At 39.7% G+C, this 20,560-nt stretch overlaps 3 protein-coding genes across 5 annotated transcripts in view; 1 reads left to right on the top strand and 2 right to left on the bottom strand.

Annotated features, from left to right (window-relative positions):
* Positions 1–576: 576 nt before the first annotated feature.
* On the bottom strand, positions 577–7,731 carry r3hdml (R3H domain containing-like; the record flags this gene model as incomplete). Its single annotated transcript, XM_082520293.1, has 6 exons — positions 577–700; positions 4,594–4,709; positions 5,505–5,607; positions 5,728–5,846; positions 6,640–6,849; positions 7,726–7,731. The coding sequence occupies 6 exons, from the start codon at positions 7,729–7,731 to the stop codon at positions 577–579; spliced, it is 678 nt and encodes a 225-aa protein (XP_082376419.1).
* A 4,656-nt stretch (positions 7,732–12,387) lies between these two features.
* On the top strand, positions 12,388–15,464 carry fitm2 (fat storage inducing transmembrane protein 2). The gene is made up of 2 exons (XM_082519271.1): positions 12,388–12,615; positions 13,209–15,464. Exons 1-2 carry the CDS (start codon positions 12,443–12,445, stop codon positions 13,816–13,818), a joined length of 783 nt encoding a protein of 260 aa, XP_082375397.1. The 5' UTR covers positions 12,388–12,442; the 3' UTR covers positions 13,819–15,464.
* Positions 15,465–15,627: 163 nt separating this feature from the next.
* The window catches only part of gdap1l1 (ganglioside induced differentiation associated protein 1-like 1), a 28,276-nt gene continuing 23,343 nt past the window's right edge, over positions 15,628–20,560 (bottom strand). For all 3 annotated transcript variants that reach the window (XM_082519267.1, XM_082519268.1, XM_082519269.1), the window contains 2 exons: positions 19,430–19,544; positions 15,628–19,352 (listed from right to left, as the gene is read on the bottom strand). In XM_082519267.1, the coding sequence (XP_082375393.1) occupies positions 19,009–19,352; positions 19,430–19,544 (459 nt within the window). In that variant the 3' untranslated portion in view covers positions 15,628–19,008. The remainder of the gene's footprint in view (positions 19,353–19,429; positions 19,545–20,560) is intronic.

The raw sequence follows: 20,560 nt of genomic DNA, 5'->3' as shown, positions 1-20,560 counted from the left end.
TCGGGTTTATGACAGAAAAAGTCTCTGATGGGTAAATGCTGAGCTGTAATGAGGTGAAATGCAGGACAGAAAATTTCCTGCAGCTGCAGTGAATAAACACAAGTGGTGAACAGCGAATTACTTGTGCTGAATATACAGCCTCATCAGTTATTTATAACTTAATTAATGTTCGGTCAGGCAAACAGGCAACCATAAATGCATTGTCATTTACTGTGGGAACAGGTTCACAGTCTAGAAAGACAATCAAAGATGTATATCAGGGCTAAAATGAGCAACTTGTAGCATAAAACTGCTTTTTTTTATTATTATTAAACAGGTTCTAACAGTGCAAAGCTCCTGAAAGTCAAAGGAAATAACAGTTTTAACATTATTTTGTAACTGGAATAGAAATTCAAGTGTTGCAGTAAATAAAGTATTTACAGTACAAATGGTAACAGTGGTAACTGGACACATGCGTCATTTATCCAGATTGTCTTGTTGTACAGCTTTTGTGAGTCACATTTGGAACTGTTGCGGATTCTTTTTTTCAGTTTACAAATTAAAACACTGTGTTGTGTTAATAGCTTCTTTCTTGTGTTAAAGTCTCCTGGGTTTTTTGTTCAGTGTGCACTGGTTTCTCCAGCAGGAGCCTCTGTAGCTGGATGGACAGAGAGAACATGGCTTTCCAGTCTTATACGGAGCTTCTCCTACCCAGTTTCCTCTGAAATACAAAGAAATATATTTAGCTAATTAAAAGGTGAGATTCTGAGTGTAATAGTTAAATGAGTATTTGCACCTGTGAGAGCAGGGTTTGGGTCTGTATTGGTTCTTTCTTTTTTACTTAGAACATGGACGAAAACAGCAACCGTCTATTTTCAGTTTTTGTTTTTGTTTGTTTGTTTGTTCTTTTTTTTGCCAACTTCATTAAGACATTTGTATATACAAGTAAAGCTCACTTTTTGTTCTTGAAGTGCGCATGCGCCAACCAGCGTGCAGCCTGTTACAGTCGCTCCTGCTTTTCTCTTAGTTTAGCTCTTTTTTCTTACGTATTCTTTTTTTTTCTGACTTGTATTTTCCTCCGTTTTCTATCTCTTACTCAATCATGTGGATTGAGAGAGTTTTTGTTCTTCTGGTGGCCGTGGAACTGTTACTTTTATCATGGAACGGGACCGCGGCACATCTCCTACACGCACGGACTGTTTACTCCAGAGATCAGCTGATCGCCCTGATGCCGGCCGGCTCGCTGGCCAGGCCCGCAGAAGTGCCCGCAGAAGTACCAGCTGAAATTTGGAGGAAAACACATCGGGGATGCAGAGGTCAAGGACAGAAGAGAAGAAAAAAGGTGACGGTGAGACAGCGGAGGCTCGAAGCGAGGAGGAGGTTTAAACCGTGTCTGCCGTCTATCGTGATGGGAAATGTGCGATCGTTGGCAAGTAAAATCGACGAGCTCTCAGCACTGATACGGAGTCAGAGGGAATACCGAGAGTGTAGCCTGATGTGTTTCACCGAATCATGGCTGCACCAGGTCATTCCCGATGAGAATGCTTCCGTGGAAGGCTTCCACACTGTTCGGGCGGACAGGGACAGCATTGCTAGCGGTAAGCGTAAAGGAGGTGGGCTTGCTGTTTTAGTTAACAACCGGTGGTGTAACCCTGCCAACATAACAATCAAAGAAAGGATTTGTTGCCCGGACACTGAACTGTGTGCTGTTGGACTCAGGCCGTATTATTTACCCAGGGAATTCTCTCACGTCATCTTGGTGGCTGTTTATGTTCCCCCCTCTGCTAACCCCACAGCTGCATGTGACACTATCCACTCTGCCATAGCTCGGCTACAGACTCAGCACCCGAGTGCCTTTATTGTGATCTCGGGTGACTTCAACCATGTATCACTGGACAATACACTACCAACATTCAAACAATATGTGGACTGTCCCACCAGGGGAGAGAAAACTTTAGACTTACTGTATGCTAACGTCAAGGATGCATACAGCTCCTCCTCCCTCCCCCCACTTGGTAGGTCAGATCATAACCTGATTCACCTCACCCCCCGCTATGTGCCAATTGTGAGGAGGGAACCTGTGACCACCAGGACTGTTAGGAGGTGGTCAGAGGAGGCAATAGCGGAACTACAGGGCTGTTTCGAGGTGACCGACTGGGAAACACTCTGTGAGCCTCACGCCTAGGACATCAATGGGCTTACTGAGTGTATCACAGACTACATAACTTTCTGCACCGACTCCATTGTTCCAGCTCAGACTGTTCATTGTTACCCAAATAACAAGCCGTGGGTGACTAAGGACATCAAAGCCCTCCTCAACAACAAGAAGAGGGCTTTCAGAGGGGGCAACAAAGAGGAGGTGAGGAAGGTCCAGGTGTTACTAAAGGACAAGATCAGAGAGGCTAAGGACAATTACAGGAGGAAGCTGGAGTGGAAACTCCAGCAGAACAGCATGAGAGAGGTGTGGAGGGGCATGAAGACCATCACTGGATTCAGGCCAACCAACAGCAGGGGAGCTGAGGGAGGTGAGAATAGAGCCGACGAGTTGAATCTGTTTTTCAATAGATTCGACACCACAGTGTCTGCTCCCACCCCCACAACCTCACCTGCAGTCAGCCTGGAATCCAGAGCCACACCACTGTGCCAGCCTCTCTCTTCACATGTTGCCTCCTGTGAGATTCCTGACACCCCTCCCCCACCCATCACCTTCACTCAATACCAGGTTGAGATGCAAATGAGGAGACTTCACTCAGGCAAGTCTGCTGGACCAGACGGAGTGAGTCCCCTCGTCCTCAAGACCTGTGCCCCCCAGCTGTGTGGAGTCTTTCATAAACTGTTTATGCTGAGTCTGAGTCTGCAGAGGGTCCCGGTGATGTGGAAGACATCATGCCTCGTCCCTGTACCAAAGACGCCTCGTCCCAGTGGCCCCCAGGATTACAGGCCCGTGGCACTGACCTCCCACATCATGAAGACCCTGGAAAGGCTCATCCTGGACCAGCTGCGACCCATAGTAAGACCACATCTGGATCCCCTTCAGTTCGCTTATCAGCCTCGTCTCGGAACAGAGGACGCCATCATCTACCTGCTCAATCGTGTCTACACCCACCTGGACCAGCCGGCGAGCACTGTGAGGGTCATGTTTTTTGACTTTTCCAGTGCTTTCAACACCATCAGGCCGACCCTCCTGGGTGATAAGTTAGCAGCGATGCAGGTGGATGCTTCTCTGGTGTCCTGGATTGTTGATTACCTGACAGGAAGACCACAATATGTACGTCTCCCACAGTGTGTGTCTGACAAGGTGATTAGCAACACAGGGGCACCACAGGGGACTGTCCTCTCCCCCTTCCTCTTCACCCTCTACACCACAGACTTCAGCCACTGCACAGAGACATGCCATCTTCAGAAGTTTTCTGATGACTCTGCGGTGGTTGGATGCATCAGCAGGGATGATGAGACAGAGTACCGGGCTGTGGTCGACTCCTTTGTCACGTGGTGTGAGCAGAATCATCTGCAGCTCAACGTGGCAAAGACCAAGGAACTGATCGTGGACTTCAGGAAGACCAGGAAACACTTGACCCCTGTTTCAATCCAGGGGGTCAGTGTTGACATTGTGGAGGACTATAAATACCTTGGAGTACACATTGACAATAAACTGGACTGGGCTAAAAACACCACAGCACTTTACAGGAAGGGCCAGAGTCGTCTCTATTTTTTGAGGCGACTGAGGTCCTTCAACATCTGCCAGAAAATGCTGAGGATTTTCTATGAGTCTGTGGTGGCCAGTGCGATCCTCTATGCTGTTGCATGCTGGGGGAGCAGGCTGAGGGTCGCAGATGCCAACAGACTTAATAAACTGATCCGTAAGGCCAGCAATGTTGTGGGGATGGAGCTGGACTCCCTCAAGGTGGTGTCGGAGAGGCGGATGCTGTCCAAGATAAAGACAATGTTGGATAACACCTCCCACCCACTCCATGACATGTTGGTCAGTCACAGGAGCTCGTTCAGTGAGAGACTGAGATTACCGAAAAGCACCACTGAACGACACAGGAAATCATTCCTGCCTGTGGCCATCTCCCTGTACAACGCATCCACTTAACACACTGTTTGCTGCTACAACTACACATGTTTCTTTTCCAAATATTTATTTATAAGTGACTTATGTATGTATGTATGTATGTATATATATGTATATATTGTACTATTCTTAGTTAGCGTATTGTCTGTCTTGTCTTAATGTTGGTTTAAAATGGAGCACTGTAACAAAAAATAATTTCCCCCAGGGATCAATAAAGTATTCTGATTCTGATTCTGATTCTGATTGAAATCTGCCTCTTGTGTCCTATTTGAACCTGGTTTGAACTAAAAACATTAAACTGATCCCATATGTGTGAAATAAAACAGATCATTTGGATTTAAAGCATTTTCAAGATCTAATAGTAGACTAAAACTGAAACTACAACCAACAATGATTAGCTTATTAGCATTTGCATAGAGGATACTTATTTTCTACTTTAAAAAATAGGCATCCTATGTGTCTCGGAGGAAGCCACAGTTTTGAGCTGCATCTTCAAACTTTTGGTGAAAAAGTGAATGAGCATATTTCCCAAACTTTACTTTATCAAGTAGTTGCAGACCAGCAGCGTTGCTTCCCTCCAGGTGCTGCCGAACACGTCCATGTTGGAGCACTTCCTGACAGCACATCCCACTCTGTTGGTGCTCGCCCACACCATCTGACACAAACCATAGACACATGTTTTCTCTTCATATGCACACAAGTCAAAGCACACACATTTACAGAGGTTAGCGCTAATTTGAAAACACAACTGTTAGGCTGCTTTAAACCCAGAAATATGCATTTTAACCCTCCAAAGCAAGAAAGTAGTGTTTAATAAAATAAAAGAGAAAAGGATCCGACCTTTTCCAGAAAGAATAGATTATAAATACTTGATTATAATCTAAATGATGAGTTTTTCAATAACTGAAGCCACATTTTTTATGGAACACATACACTGATGGTGCTATATTTACTGTTTCAAATGTGCCTAAAGAGCTGCACACACTTTACATTATTACATTATTATGATATACAACAGAACACAAGACATCTGATGGACGTGCATTGATTCTGTGTAAAATCAACAACCCTAAACAAAGAGTCCTGAGCATCACCATCATAGAGTCAGACTGAGAATAGATGAAGAGACAGAAAACACAGAAAAACTGTGAAAAGCTCTTCAAAGTGCCGAGAAAAACCCACCAGATAAGTGCTTAGAAAAGCTGTGTGCTATTGTTTCTATAGGTGAGCTGAAAAAATATTTATTTAATTCAGGTTTTCACTGTTTTCTGCATTTTGAAATTAATGAAATTGATGATAAATGTATTTTTTAATATCTTAACACTTAGTTTCACAGTATGTACAAACATATAAATATCTAATGGTTATTATACAGCATAGGGAAGAAAAACACATGTTTAATTTTATCTCACTCAAATGTACTAAAATGGAATCACTGAGTATATCATACCTGAGTGTAGTGAGAGCACACTGACCCACTGCATCTGTTTGGGTAGGAGAAGTGATGCCTCTCATCGTTCCAGGACCTGACCAGATCTGTGATGGACTGGTACCTTTTAAATTATGAATCAACATATCATACATATAGTGTTTGTTTTATTTTATTAATAAAAAAACAATTTATGATTATAATGAGCATTCAGTGTTTCCGCAGTTTGTTAGCTATGTACTACCTTCCTGAAGTGACTGACAGGTTTTGACCCACGTATTTCATGGCCTGTGTCGGACCGTGATCCCAAACACATCGTGAAGCCCATGAATCAGCTGACTTAGCAAGTCCCTCATCCCACAGCTGCATAAATAGCAGAAAAGGAGAACAACAGAGGAGCTGTCACTAACAACCAATCCCTAACATGACATGACATTTTTTCCTATTCTGTATAAAACACCAAAGCCACACAAAGTCAAACACCCAAACTATGCAGGCAATGCTCCCAAGTCATGATCACATTATTATTGTTTTTCTCCATGGTTACTTTTATTGAAGGGCCAACAATAAAACAGTAATTTATCACTGTAACTGATTGCAGTGACTAGTGCCTGTAATGACTAATTCTGCTATTTTATATTGTTAGGTAGCACATGAAGTAAAAAGTAGCATAGCCCTCTGAAATACAATGAAGAACTTCAAAAGAACATAAACAAAACTACAAAAATACCACAGAATTGTATTTAATGCAAAGTTATCAAGAAGATATTGTTTTGTCTTGAGCACTGTAGAGTATTTTTTTTAAGTTATTTGTTTTCTTGTCATATTTTATGTATTCTAGACTCTGACTGATTAATCAGTTGGTTGATATTATAGCCGATATTGGCTTATCACCAGTTTATTGGATTCAGCTTACATGGATGGATTTGGGAATTCTGTAATTTCATAGTTTGTCCAGCAGAGGTCTCTGACTCCCCATTTTCAATTCGTTCAGCACTGTCTGCAGCACATGTAGCAGAGCTGGGGTCTTCACTATAAGCTGCCTGCTAGTTTGTATAATGAACTGCTGGAGGTAACACCTCACTATTTAACCTTTTTAGTGCATTTCATACAAACAAACTGTCTATGTGTGTCCATATATATACAAGTGCCTCACCATGTACTCCATATTAGCAGCAGGAGGAAAGACCTGAGAGCGGACTCGGTTATGGTAATCCAGCAGGGCATTCATCTCTCTGGGTGAAATTGCTGGTTTACGTCTGCTGCGATAAGTATTGACGCCTCCAGGCATCATCCACAGGGTGGCAGCCAGCATAAGCTGAACACAAGCAGTCATCTGAGGCCTGTGGAGGAGGAGGCAGCAGCTCTGAGGAGCAGAGCAGATTACATGATAGTCAAATTTACAAGTAAAAAACACAGTCAAATCCCAGGCATATGGTAATTTAATAAGTTGTGTGCTGAATTTGGTTAATTAAACCAGATAAGAGGCAAAAGAGTGTCTCATCAACATATTTGTAAAGGTGACCCTTTTTTTGCAACTATTCATAAAAGGAAAAGGAGCCAGTTTAACTCTCTGGGTTGAGCACGTGACCTTCTGCTGCAGAGATAAATACATCAGCCTGGGTTTGAGTCTGACCTCAGGGCCTTTGCTGTGTGTCTTCCCCCACTTTCTCCACACTTTACTGTCTCATGTTTCACTGTGTGCTCTCTGACAAAAGTGAAAAAAGCCCCAAAAGGTTTTGAGGTCACTTTGCAATGTGTTTTATTTCTATTACCTATTATTATTATACTTATTATTATTATTATTTAATAACAAAATTTGAGAAATATCATAAATCATATGGATTTTATAACAAGTCCATATCAGGTTAGCAATCACACAATTAACCTTAACAACTACTTGAAGGACAAACGAAGTATAAAGTTGGTGTAAGAAGAAAAATTTGTTAAATAACAAGAATGTCAATACATTTCAGTATACCTCAATTTAATGCATTTTCCCAGTCAGAAAATATCATTTTACCCATCCACTACTTGTTTTTGTTTTGTTCTTAGTTTTGGTGGTCTTCAAAAAAACACACAGCAAGGTATTGATAAAAACTATTAGAACAGGTCAGAAACCATGATTGCTGAAAGATTAAACGTTCAATTAATTTAAACACTTCATTATCACATGTTCATTTTCTTTGCAGTCTTCAATCATGCCTTGTACACAGTGCGTGGAATAAGCTGAGCCTCGTACCTGCATCAGTGGATCCTTTCACAGTCAGACAAGCTGCAGAGGAGCTCCTCACTTCAGAGTGCACGTTTGCAAACAAGCCCGTTTGTCATGTGTGGCAGGCAGTTTTAACTGAAGCACAAACCCTCCTGTATGCTGACTTCTTCTTCTTCTTTCCTGAAAATTTATTGTCTGTCTCTTTCGTTCTCCTTACTTCACAAACACAGGAAATTGCGTCTGAGAACATGAATCTCAATCATAAAATATTTTACCGACCGCCATCCTTTTTGACAGGGTCAGAACCACATCTGATTTAATTTATGAAAGGACTTTGGTGGACTTTACTTTATCAGCAGCAGCAAGTAAACATTTTCACAATGAATCATGCATTTTATATGTTTTTACTGTATATTATTGTACATTATTCTTAATTAATAATGCAAGCTTGGTTATATTATGTTGTTGCACATCTGACTTTTCAGTAATTTCTAAGTGTGGACAAGAGGAGTTAGAGTTGTGGTTTTAACACCTAATGATAAATACTGTTCCGAAATAATTATTACTGGAATCAATAACAGACATCTTTATATTAAATAAAAAAAGAATTCAGAATTTCAGAGCTTGAGGCTGGTTTACGAGAGATGTTTTAGTTTCCTTACCTCGCTGGATTTCTTCAATAAAAAATACAATAAAAAGCTGAATAAGCAGGATAATAGGAAGCTTGTAGGAGATGGGCAAAGAATGTGCATTTAAGAAAAAGGAGGGAGAAAGTGGCTGCAGACTCAGGGTTTATCTGCAGCTGTTGTTGGTTCAAGAGATTTTGAAGATGCACTGCATCACCTGGATCTACAGGTAATGGTGTCAGAGAGATGACACAGGGGAAAGCACAAAACTGGACTACAAAATTATGAAATCTTTACTAGATATCAATTTTGCCAGTGAAGTCATGACCATATCATTGATCATGTCCAGACTGCATGCAGTGCAGCTGATATTTTTTAGAGCTCTCAGTGAATGTCCCCTTGTATTTATGCTTCTGCTCTGCATGCTGGATCTTCTCCATTGTGTCAAAAAACAGAGATCCTACTAGTTTAGGGATGAAGCTGCAAGGATGCACGTCTAGCAAGTAGGGCAGCGGAATCTGCTGGTTTTAAATGCATGCACTACAATATTTTTCCAGCACATTCCATACTTTATATCATTTCTGCTGAATGTTCAACTCTCGACCACTTAGGCATGAATAGGATGTTCTCTGCAGTGGTGACAGTCTTACCCTGAGAAAGCAATTCATGTTCCAAATTATATTTTTCTATGGAGATCAAGTGATTATTATAGCAGCTAACATAATAAAATACTTTATTTCATCTTGAAGTTTCATCTGGTCTTCAAGGTCATAATTTATCTTTGTTAGAATTTTTCATTTTAGGTTTTTCCTCCAGTGTGATTACCTGCCCTGTTTGGGTCACCCATGTCTTAATGTCCTGCCCACTCTTTGTTTCTCCCTTTTTCTGTGCCAGTATTTTGCTTCATCTGTGAGCCTTCAAGTGATTTTATTCTGTTCTGCACCATCTTACTGAGATATATTTGAGCGGGTTTCACAGAAATCCTGTTTACTGCACATTTTTATTATACTTTATGCACATGGCTCTGCTTTGTGCATTGGAATACTGTGTACATCTTTACTTGCTGTCACAGTCAGTAGTCATAGGTGCATTACTTAGCATTATTCTTGCCTAGATCATCTACCCCTGCATTTCCTATTTGCCTTGTTAGTACAGCAGAAGAGAAAGACTCAACATCAATGGCCACATTTTGTCTGAAGATTCCACTATGTCACCTGGCTGGTCAGGTAACATAGTGTAGCCTTCAAAGTCATGCTGCAGCATACGTCCATATAGGCTCCCAGACGTTGTGATTTGTGTGTGAAATGCACAGAAAGGCAAAAAAAAACCTTGAACGCACACAAGGTCAATGTCACATCGTGTTGTCGATCCTTTAAACTCAAGCACTTTTTCCACTTGCTTGTCTATAACTGGCAACTGTTTATTTTTTATATCTACTTTTTATCTACTTGCACTTTATCATATTAGTATTGTTCTTGATTTTTTGTTCAAATCTCTTTAGCATTCTGTCAGTGGAGCTGAATGAACAGATTAGCTTGAACTTAACGTACTGAATGCAAAGACCCAACTTTTAAAATTAGCATCAGCCACATGCATGACAGTTTTTGCACATAGTTGATATATAAGTCGTCACACATCAAAGAAGGGAGAATATATCCATCAAACCTGGCTGTTAAATATCAAAAAAGAAGGAAAGAAAAAGGTCAAGCAGCACAGGCTCAAAGTATATTTATTCAGTCATCTGGTGCTTCCCACTGACAGAGGAGAAAGGTGAAAGTGTGGCTGTACTGCAGAGTATTTGCCAGCCTCAAAGGAAAGAAAGGTATTGTGATAAAATCTTTAAAGCTGAGCTACTATTCACTAACATTGTAGGAAACATCACATGGGGGCTGCAGCATAAACCAGATATATACAAATATAAAACCATAACACTTAAAATACATGCAGAGGCTGTTTGACATTAGAATAGTGTGTTTATAAAAGCAGGGATCAGGGTAACTATGAGAAAATGATAAGTGGTGAAAAATTGTTTTGCTTTTACAATTTTAGAAAAATCTCTATTAAAACAAGGTGGGTGTGATTTGCTAAAACTTTAGTTTGCATCTTTTCAGTTGATTAGTATTTAATTTAAACATTTTTAGCTCTTTTCAATTTTTTTAAACATATATTTATAGATATTTATATACTTTTTAATGGAACTTATTGGCTGTCATTTAATAACAATGAATACAAATATATCAGAAGTTTATTTTTTCCTAAATGCACAAATGAACTGCAGAAAGGAATTTAAACATGGTGCACCATGGGGTATTAGTTCTCAAGAGTCTGGAAATTTGAATGGTGAAACTTCACCAGGGGGGTCAGAAATAGGTCAAACCTTGGAGAGGATAATTATCTGGCTGGACTAGACCAGTTTTATTTTGGTTTTTGGAGTCCCTCTCTTACTGCCTGCAGCATGACATCATCTGGTTCGATGCACTGCAGGACAGTTACATGCAAACTTCCCTGTGACATTGCAGATCAATCTGAGAGGAGATGAGAAGAACTCAGTGACCTCTATATTTACCTCAAGAGAAGCAGAAAACACACCTGTGCAGTGATGATTACTGCAGGAGATTTTTTTTTAGTTTTCCATCTTGTTCTTCACATTTGCTTACGTCTTTATCACTTGAGTAAGGCCCTCAAAAGTTTAGTTTCATCAAATGTTTTGTTTTGCAAAAAGATTCCTTTTTTCAATCTAACTATAGAAATCTGAGGTGTGATTCAATCAGGTCTTGAGCTGTCTGAAATGTAATCTGAAACCATTTAATCTGGATGGGTTTTTTTTTTTTTTTTGCCTCCTGACAGAGTTTGTAGTTTGGCAGCAATCCTTGAAGAACAATCAGCCAAACCGGAGGCATGCTTGGAAAATTGCTTTTTAGAGAGGCTTGTTTGCCAAGTCAGAGTGCACTGGGGACAAACTTTGTCCTTCAAGGGGAGATTTATTTTATTCCAGTATAATCACAATCAATCAGCAGGAGCAGGATTCAGTTTTACAAACATCAGCACCAGCTCTCATCAACACTTCCATTAATTACCTTAAATTGTATGTGTAGACAGTGAAAATATATGTATATGATTTGCATTTATATCTATTTTTTTTAGTTAGTATTATTAAATACATTTTTTAAACTGTTAATTACAAAGTATGAATATATTGTGTTGCATGTAATAACAGAAAAACTGGGAGAAATAAATTAAATTTGACCCAGAAACAGAACTCTTTTAGCAACTTTTCCAGTAGATAAATAATGTAGATTGCATCACAATGATGTCAGTTTAATGAGGAAGACATACCACATGTGGAAATAAGGGGAATTTGACCAGATGCTGTCAAAGAGGTCTCTTTTAAGGTTCAGGGAGACAGGATCACATTTTTTGAGAAATATACAGAAGATCTTTCTTCTGTTCTTTCTTTGTTTTTTCTTGGATCATCTAAGTGAGTTCAGTGAATTCATTGTACTGAAATGGCCTCAACAGTCCCAAATCCAACAGGTAGACGTGGAGATTCACAATATGGAGCTGCAGCCGACATACCGGCAGGAACTGTGTGATGCTCATCTCAGAAGGAACCAAAATCTCTGAAGCACCCCCTAGGGTAGCTGTTGCTCAGGAGTAGAGCAGGTTGCCTGATGTGCAGATGTGTATAGAGGTGTTCCTTTTTTGTTTTCTTTTTTTTTCCCTGTCCCGTTTGGATCTTTAGCCATCAGAATTGTTGTTTTAAAGCCAAAAAAGATGCCTGGCAGGTTTACTTTACCAAGTGGATCATCATGGCCTTGCCTGGCTGGTCTTGGTTTTAGGACTGTGGTTTAATTGTTTTCCTCCATTTATTATGTTATTTTGGATTAATATGTATATCTACGAAAACATATGTCAGATACAAAGAAAGTGAAAGGAAAGTTAAGAAGAAAGTAGCACATCACCCTGTACGGTGGGGGCGCTATCCATTTGAATTTACCGTTTGTAGTCTGCCGTTAAAAACACAAAGAAGAACAATAAAATCTCATTGGTTGACCTGCAGTGACGTCAAAGCAACGTACCCCTCCCCGCCGGTGTAGAGCAACGGTCATAGCGTCAACATGGCGTCGTTGGATGTCATTGTGGATAAGTTGGTGGTACTGTGGAGGATACCGGCCGTCCGACAGAAGTTCCCCTGGAGTTTTTTGCTCATCTCGGTCGTGGGGTCCGTCCTGAAAGAGCTGGAGTTCGTTCCGCAGACGTATTTCAGCAGCAGCAAAAACGCCCTGAACGTGTAAGTATGACGACGCGATTGATTAGCTAACACAACCGATTCATTCAAGCTCGTGGGCACACCTGGCGTTCACTTTAAGGTGACTTAAAAGCACCTTTATAATTTTCTTTTTTTTAATGTTTTAATGAATTTGGCAAGACTGGAGAGATGTAGGTCAAGGGTGAACTGTTCAACTGTCGGGCTAATGAAGTCCTATTTGTTGAACACAACTCAAAACAAACAAAAACTGCTTGGCTTACCTGGATTTTGTAGGAGCAGAAACTGGCAATTGTTATTATTTATGTCCTGCTATTTATATTTTTGTTCCATGCACAGCTAGTGTGGAGCATCCACAGTTTCGTTGTACATGTACAATGACAATAAAAAGCTATTATATTCTATTGTAAAAAGAAATCTGTACATATGTACCAGTATATGTGCTGGTGTTACAGATGGTTAGAAACAGAAGTAAAAACCTGGAGTATACAGAATGTTTATGCATAAACATTCTGTATTGGCCCAGGAGTATGAAATATACATTCTGTGTACATATGAGATTAACTTTATCTTGAAGTGGTAAATTGTTTCATCAGACTGCTCTGTTTGTCTTGCAGGTATTTTGTTAAAGTGTCCTGGGGCTGGACGCTGCTGCTGCTAACCCCCTTCCTCCTCCTCTCCAATGCCTCCTTCAACAGGAGTGTCTCCTTTCTCGCCCGGCGGCTGCTTTCTCTGGTGGTGGCAACAGCTGTCTGGTACGTCTGCACAGAGACCTTCTTCTACATCGAGGATGTGACCGGTTCTTGTTATGAAAACAGCTTGGTAAAGGTTGATTACAAGGAGTTCACATCGAAAGCTGTCTGCAGGCGGGCTGGATTCCACTGGGTTGGCTATGACATCTCAGGACACTCCTTCATTTTGGCGTACTCCACCCTCTTCATCATGGAGGAAATTGCCCCGATGAGCTCTCTCAATACCACCAGCTTGTCTGGACTTCCCAGGAAGGTCTTGAGCCTGCTGTATATAGCCTTGAATCTTATCATGATCATTTGGGTGTGGATGTTCACGTGCACCTCTGTTTATTTCCATGACCCATCTCACAAGTTGTTAGGAACCATATGCGCCCTGCTGGGGTGGTATTTAACATATCGGGTTTGGTATGTAAAGCCAATGTCACCAGGACTTCCCCCTCAGCGCCACCCAAAAGAACAGAAGCCGCATGCCTAAGCTAAACACTCAAGTAAAATCATCCTCAAAATAACACACTACATTTGACGCTATCTGCATCCAGGTCCAAGCCAGCAACTCTACTTGAAGCTATTTTAAGTAATTCCCCTCTTCATAGGCTGGCCACCTTGTACACAATGACTTACTTGCAATTCTTCATCTGTTTGGCAGCTGCTGATCCCAAAATGACTTGTAATCTGAGATAAAAGCACAGAGCTGCTCTGCTGCCCAGCTTCAGTCCTCTCACCTTCAGCCTCAAGGTTCGCTATTATTTGCCTGACTTATAGTGCGTTATTCCAAACTGAGTATTTGCAGTTTTTAGATATGTATGGGAACAGTTGAGAATGTTTACAGCTCCAGTTGTATAGCACTGATGATGTGTGTTTTTTGCAAACCAATGTACAGTAAATGTTCATTGTTATTTATTTAGAAAGCTTTGAACAAGTCATTGTAATCCAGTGAAGCTGCATTTCATCCTACGTATAATATTTGAAATCAGTTTTTTTTTTGATTGTGAATGATTTGGGGTCAAAGTAACTGTGTGTCAACATTATGTGTAGTTTAAGTTTGTTCAGGGATGTAGAATGTGGTTAGGAATAAGAATTTTAATATATTTAATTAAGAAATATTATTAAGGTTGGAAATATTCAGTATTGAGCTTTAACTAACATTTATTTTCATCATTAATTGATATAAAGAGGGGTTTTTTCCTGTTAATTATTTCATGAAAAAAAATGCCTAAACTGTTTAAAGGAAACTATTTTTCCCTACAGCAAAGATATAATTTAAAAACATGGAGAAAAGCAGCTTTATGCTTATGTTGCCATCAGCTTTTGAAACACTATCAATTTTTATTTTAACTGGTCTTTAAAAGACAAATCAGACAAGATTAATATTCCTCTGTGCCATAAGTTTCTGAACAGAAGCTATTAAAAATGCTGAACAGTGTAGTTTACTGGTGCTGGATTGCTTTTTAGGATTCAGCTTCAGATTTTCCTTTTCCATAAAGTTTATAGTTAGAGTTGGGTGACCCTGAATCATCCCTTAGTTATGCTGCTAGACGACTTCCCATGATCCACTGAGTACTCTCCACTTTACACGTATTTATTGGTCACTGCTGCATGTCATTAACTTCTGTAGTTTGTGTTTGGACCTGCTTGCTGGTCGTGATCTCTCTGTATTCTCCCTGTCTTGCCCTACTTAACCCTCAAACCCTAACTGGCCTAGGTCAGCCCTCTCTTCCTTTTTAAAAGGGAGTTCTTCCTCCTCGTTGTCACTAAGTGCTTGTAGGGGATCATCTGATGGTCCTTAGCTCACACTATGAAGCACCTTGATCTGTGTGATTTGGCCTTATATGAATAAATCAGAATTCCCACTTACACAATCTTGCTTCCTTAAACACTCACCAGTACATCTCTGGTAAAAACCACAGCATAAATTTCACTTTAAAAGCTGAACTTTTATATTTTTGATTTATACAGGAAGTAGGAGCCAGAAGATTTGTGTAAAAAGAGTGACTTTTTTGAGCTATGAGGAAAAGTATAGAATGACACCAGTCATATTTTGTTAAAGTTCTGTTAAGCTTACAAATATGTAAATCACAGAAGAATGTTTCAGTTTTCTACTGTTGGGATTTATGTATCAAATATAAAAAAATCGACTTTCTCCTCCGTGCAGGAAGCTCTGAGTTTTTGTGCAAATAAACCAACAAAAAAAAGTTCCATTAATTATTTTCATTATTTATTGGTCATTGATGGCAACTGAATAAATTAAGGCTTATGAACAAACATCATAAAAAGCACCATAAATAAATGCATATATAGAAATATAAAAAATAAAAAGTAAAAAATAAAAAAAATACTATAGTGAAATATAATGGCCACAAATCACAACTGGGATTCTTTCGACTTGAAATCTTTGTTGGATCCAAGAAGTACAGATCCGACCCCTCGGGTAGTGCGATTCAGTCAGAGGAAGCAGCGGAATCGTAACAGCTGTGCTTGCAATAATCAAAATGTACCAAGCGTTTACAGTGATTGGCTGGTTATGACGTTTCTTGGCATTTTCGCCCACAGTGTCAATTATTGAACCGTTTTAGCATGAAAATCTCAACATAAATGAGAACACAGTTAAGCTAATTATTTGATTTATTTGTAACTGGACACATATCTCCTCTTTTGCTTGCTTTCAAACTTTGGAAATCTCATTTACCTCCCTTCTGAACATCTTGAAATCAAGTACTTTAATGTCTACTTTAATGTGTATCTCAAATGTCTTCTTTTCAGACAAAAAGGATTTATTGATCTCACTGGCCGCCCTGCACTCTCCATATCAAAAATTAAACTGGGTACACTTTGGTTTTCTTAATAAAAAAACAGATTCTGCTACAAGACATGAAACAGCAACAAACTTATATTAAAGGAGTACTGATCATTGTCTTTGGTTCAGCCTTTTCTGTTGCAGTTAGATGCTAATCACCACCTGCACAGGTGAGTTTGTGTGACAGTAGAAAACTCTCCATGACCTCTGTTATTTATTAATATCTTGAGCAGCAGTTATAATGAGAGAAAGAGTCGCTGCACTGTGAGTTCTTACTGCAAGAATGTCGGTAATAACCAGCCAAGAAAAAGCAAAAGCAGCTTACAACTCCAGCCAGCACCTCACAACAATGAGTTAAACCCAAAGAGCGCACATGATAACATGGTTTTTTTTAAAAAAGCACAGACATCTGGTAAAGAAACACAAAGTGGTTCCCGTCAAGGGTTAACTTAATGTGGAGTAAGAAAAATAAACTGCATTAAGAAACAACGAGACGGCTGGGAAGGCTCTCTGTTTCTCACCATCATGCTCCTTAAGCCTTCAGATGAGTCAGCTTTTTCCTTCCCTCGTTCCCGTTGTTTAACCTTTAAGCTCATTAAAAATTAAGCATGGTAAAATAAATGCGACCGTGTGTAATTAAAAATATCTATCTGTTAAAAACAATCTTGCATCTGTCAGGAGGAAGTCAGCAGAGACAAACAAACAGCAGTGAATTCCAGTGCGTTTTTTCTTGCTCAGTATTGCTGAGGGACCGTCTCAGACGCGGTGCAGTGCAGGTGATTCAAAGGTTACAGTTACCAACTGAATATTTAGAAATCTGTGGCTTAGTCATGTCATAAATTCTGCCTCTGGGCCACAAAAAAACCCCTCAGTGTACACGATATGAAAGTAACCCATGCAATGAAACATACATCCTAACCCTAAGTCATCACTATTGTGCCATAGATGCAGAATTTATTATTTTGCTATCAGTAGAGCCAAGTGTAACTTTTCAAACACCCAGATTTTCCTCTGCTCAGCGACAAGATAGTGACAGTGGACCACTGTGTGCTGTGTGATCTGTGGTGCTCTAAATAAACTGACTCTGGACACACGTGTGCATGTCTCTGTGTGTTATTACATATTGGGTGTACAATAAGTTAAAGGAGCACTTTTATAGTTTGGGAGATTTTTCCACTTTATTTCTGAGGGTTAGATGAGAAGATGGGTACTGCTTTTATTGTGTGCATGATCATGAAGCTGCTACAGCTGCTTAGCTCAGCATTAAGACTGGAAACATTTGCATGAAATGACGGTCTTTTCAAAGACCCACACACTGTTTTGCACCTTTAGTTTCCCTAACATGCTTCTATCAGGAGCAAGGTTTAGTCCCCCAAAAGAAACACAAATAGACAAAAGCAGATTTCTTCTTCTGCTCTTGTTTTTAAACTTTCTTTTTTAACCTTTCCCCTTTGTGATTCGTTGTGACACTGGAAGATATTCATATCTTGTAATGTGACACACTTTATGTATGTTTGATACTCTACTTGAGATTAAAAAATAGGGCTAACAACCAGGTAAAGTGGAACCGACACAGTCTGACTGGACCATTCAAAGCATTTCCACTACAAACCAAACATTCACATTTTCACTTTGTCTTACTCACATCCACACCTATGGCCAATTTAGAAGCAAAAATTAACCCAACGTGAACATCTATGGAGCTGCTGAAAGAAAAACCCAGCACATAGTGAGTGCTCCCAGTCAACAGTGCAAACCACCACACCGCAATGTCATGCCACCCAAAGTGGAGTGGCAGTTTAATTCATTAGAAATGTGTTAAGTGATTTGCACCACTTAAGCACAATATTGACTGAAGCGCGCCTTCCATCATTATCCTAATTATCTTCTTAGTTTTAATATATCAGATTCTACTGTCCCCACGCCGGCATATTGCAAAATATAGCTAATGTGTTTGTGTTTAATCAAATTACACGTGGAGTGTGACAATTTCACTGAATTATCACAAGCTAAGTGTGATAATTTGATTAGACCTAGTATGTTAATAGTGAAGCATAATTATGTTTTTCATATTTAAATGAGACAAAGGCATTTACTGGTGTTGGCTTCTGTTTCATGCTGTTTAAGTGAAAATCACGTTCTATACCTAGCTGATGCTGGTATTCACATTTCTGTGACAGAGCGGCTGTTTTGCTTGTTTTCAGTGTTTAAACTAAGCTAATCACCCTCTTGGCCTGTAGCTTCATATTTAACACCTACACAAAGAGTAGTATCGATCTTCTCATCCACGCCTCATCAATAAAGCCAATAAGCACATTTCCCAAAATGTCAAAGCATACCTTTAAAGTTTGCCTCCATCCTTTCATCATTACATGTGGCAGTTTCTGGCAGCACAGCACTTTTCAGAAAGTAATCGTCATGTACATGTCCCTGTGGTTTTACTGGTTATACCTCAGGTAGATGGAGGAGTGAGGAGCAGGTATGAGTAGTGACTATAATAGTGGCATGCGAAGGTCAGTTAACCCCTGTTGTTGTTGTTGTGTTTAAAGTTTTATCTGGGGTTTTTTTTCACTTTAAGATTTCAGTGTAGGTGGACCTGATGCATGCCTTCAACAAAAGTTAAATGAGGACTTGCATGCACAAGAGCTGCAAGTTTCCAGTAATTAAACTTTAACGAAGGCCTTGATTACCAGAAAATGTGCTGTTAAGAATTTCTTATTATGGAATGTTTTAATATTTCTTTGTTCACCCAGGTAAGTAATAGTGTTCTCTATATAGATTCATTATGTTTTCCTGCAGTCATAAAACATTACAGAAAAGTTTAAACATCACACAAATACACAGACATATAACACAACAAGTGGGCATTCACTACATGTATTTCTTTTTTAAATACCAGTAGGCAAAGTAGCCCATCCCGCCCAGTGAACCCATGAGAAAAGAGGCCCCGAAGAAGGACGGCGGCTTCTTTTTTACCATCCGGAAGGCGTTGGGTAGGACTGCCGACAGGAGGGTCGTGTGGATGTCACCCAAGACCTTTCGAAAAGCGTAGCGTTTTTGCACACGCACAAAAAAGGACTGCAGGTTGGGCCGGCTGCCGTCCTCCCAGTATTTCTTAGAAAGTCCCAAGAACTTGAGCCTGTGCAACAAGGCTCCGAGGCAGATGTCAGCTAGTGTAAATTCAGGTCCACAAAGCCACAACTCACACTTTTGGCCTGCGAAGCAAAGAATGCGATAACATCACTATAGAAAACGTCTGGGTTGTGCTTTGATATTCATCATTTGGACATACCTTGATACTCTAGTTTTCTTTTCTCCAGTTCAGCTTCCACTTGATCTAAAACCATGGCTAACTCCCCCAGAATTTTCTTCAGGTAGTTCACATTATCATGGTCCAAGATTTTTGCCTGTCAATTAAACAAGTAAAAAAGTAGCACGCATTAAACTGATGTTTTAATGTTAAATTCAAGTGATAAATTGTTATAAGTTGACATAAATCAAGCCTTTCCCAGCCCCCTTTTAGGCAAGCGTGGCTTCTTATTTAGCAGGACTCAATTTAAACTGTTTTAACTGCAGATGGTGTAATTGTTAAAGCAGCAGTAATTACTTTTTTGTAGTTTTGATAACACTGAAATTTTAGCTAGCAGGGAACATTCCCATAAAAATAACAAACCTTACATAAACTTTGTAATTCTGTCTTTAAGAAAACATTCATTTGAAGCACTATTTCAAATCCTAACAACGTTCAAAGAATGGTGTTAAGTTGCAAGTTATAAAATGTCCTTATACATATTTATGACAATAAAAAACAAAAACAGTATTCTGCATTATTCTGATTTGAGGACATCACTGGTGTCTGAGATGACGGGGTTTTTAAAATGCTCCTCGAATGCAATTTCTGAACAAAAGGTATTCTGAATGCAAAATTATGAGACTGTGTCACAGATGTTACTGGATAACATAAACTATATCATTTAAATCAGGTTTTATGATAGATTGACACATTGCAGTGAAATGATTTCTAATGCCACGAGGAAAAATATCAAATTTGGAGACTACACTAAAAGTGTTTCACATATTTTCAGGAAATAAAATGTGTCATTTTAACATTTAGCCTAAAATGCTGAAAACATACATTTTAAATTTGATATTTTGACATGCAGTGAGAAACAGCTAGTGCTAGCACTGCGACAGCAAAGCAAGAACTTTCCTGGTTCTTATATATACTGATCAGCTGGAGCCGTTCTGTGTGCAGTTTGAATGTTCTTGCTGTACCTGCACAGGTTCCATTCGAGTACTGTGGCTTCCTCCCACAGTTCAGTGCAAATCACGTTAACTGGTGGCTTTAAAATGGCCATAGGTGTGGATGTGACAGTGTGTGGTTGTCCTACTCTGTTAACCAGTCTGACTATCTGCCTCAACC

This window comes from Aulonocara stuartgranti (assembly GCF_965226115.1).
Source record: "Aulonocara stuartgranti genome assembly, chromosome: 20".
NCBI classification, from domain to species: domain Eukaryota; kingdom Metazoa; phylum Chordata; class Actinopteri; order Cichliformes; family Cichlidae; genus Aulonocara; species Aulonocara stuartgranti.
The sequence above is the reverse complement of the archived record's forward strand: the minus strand, read 5'-3'. Positions and strand labels throughout refer to the sequence as shown.

What these genes read in the sequence shown, in the direction of transcription:
- fitm2 (XM_082519271.1), top strand. Translation starts at nt 12,443, where the DNA reads ATGGCGTCGTTGGATGTCATTGTGGATAAGTTGGTGGTACTGTGGAGG. An exon ending in AGCAAAAACGCCCTGAACGT is followed by an intron (nt 12,616 to 13,208) that starts GTAAGTATGACG and finishes TTTGTCTTGCAG; the next exon opens with GTATTTTGTTAAAGTGTCCT.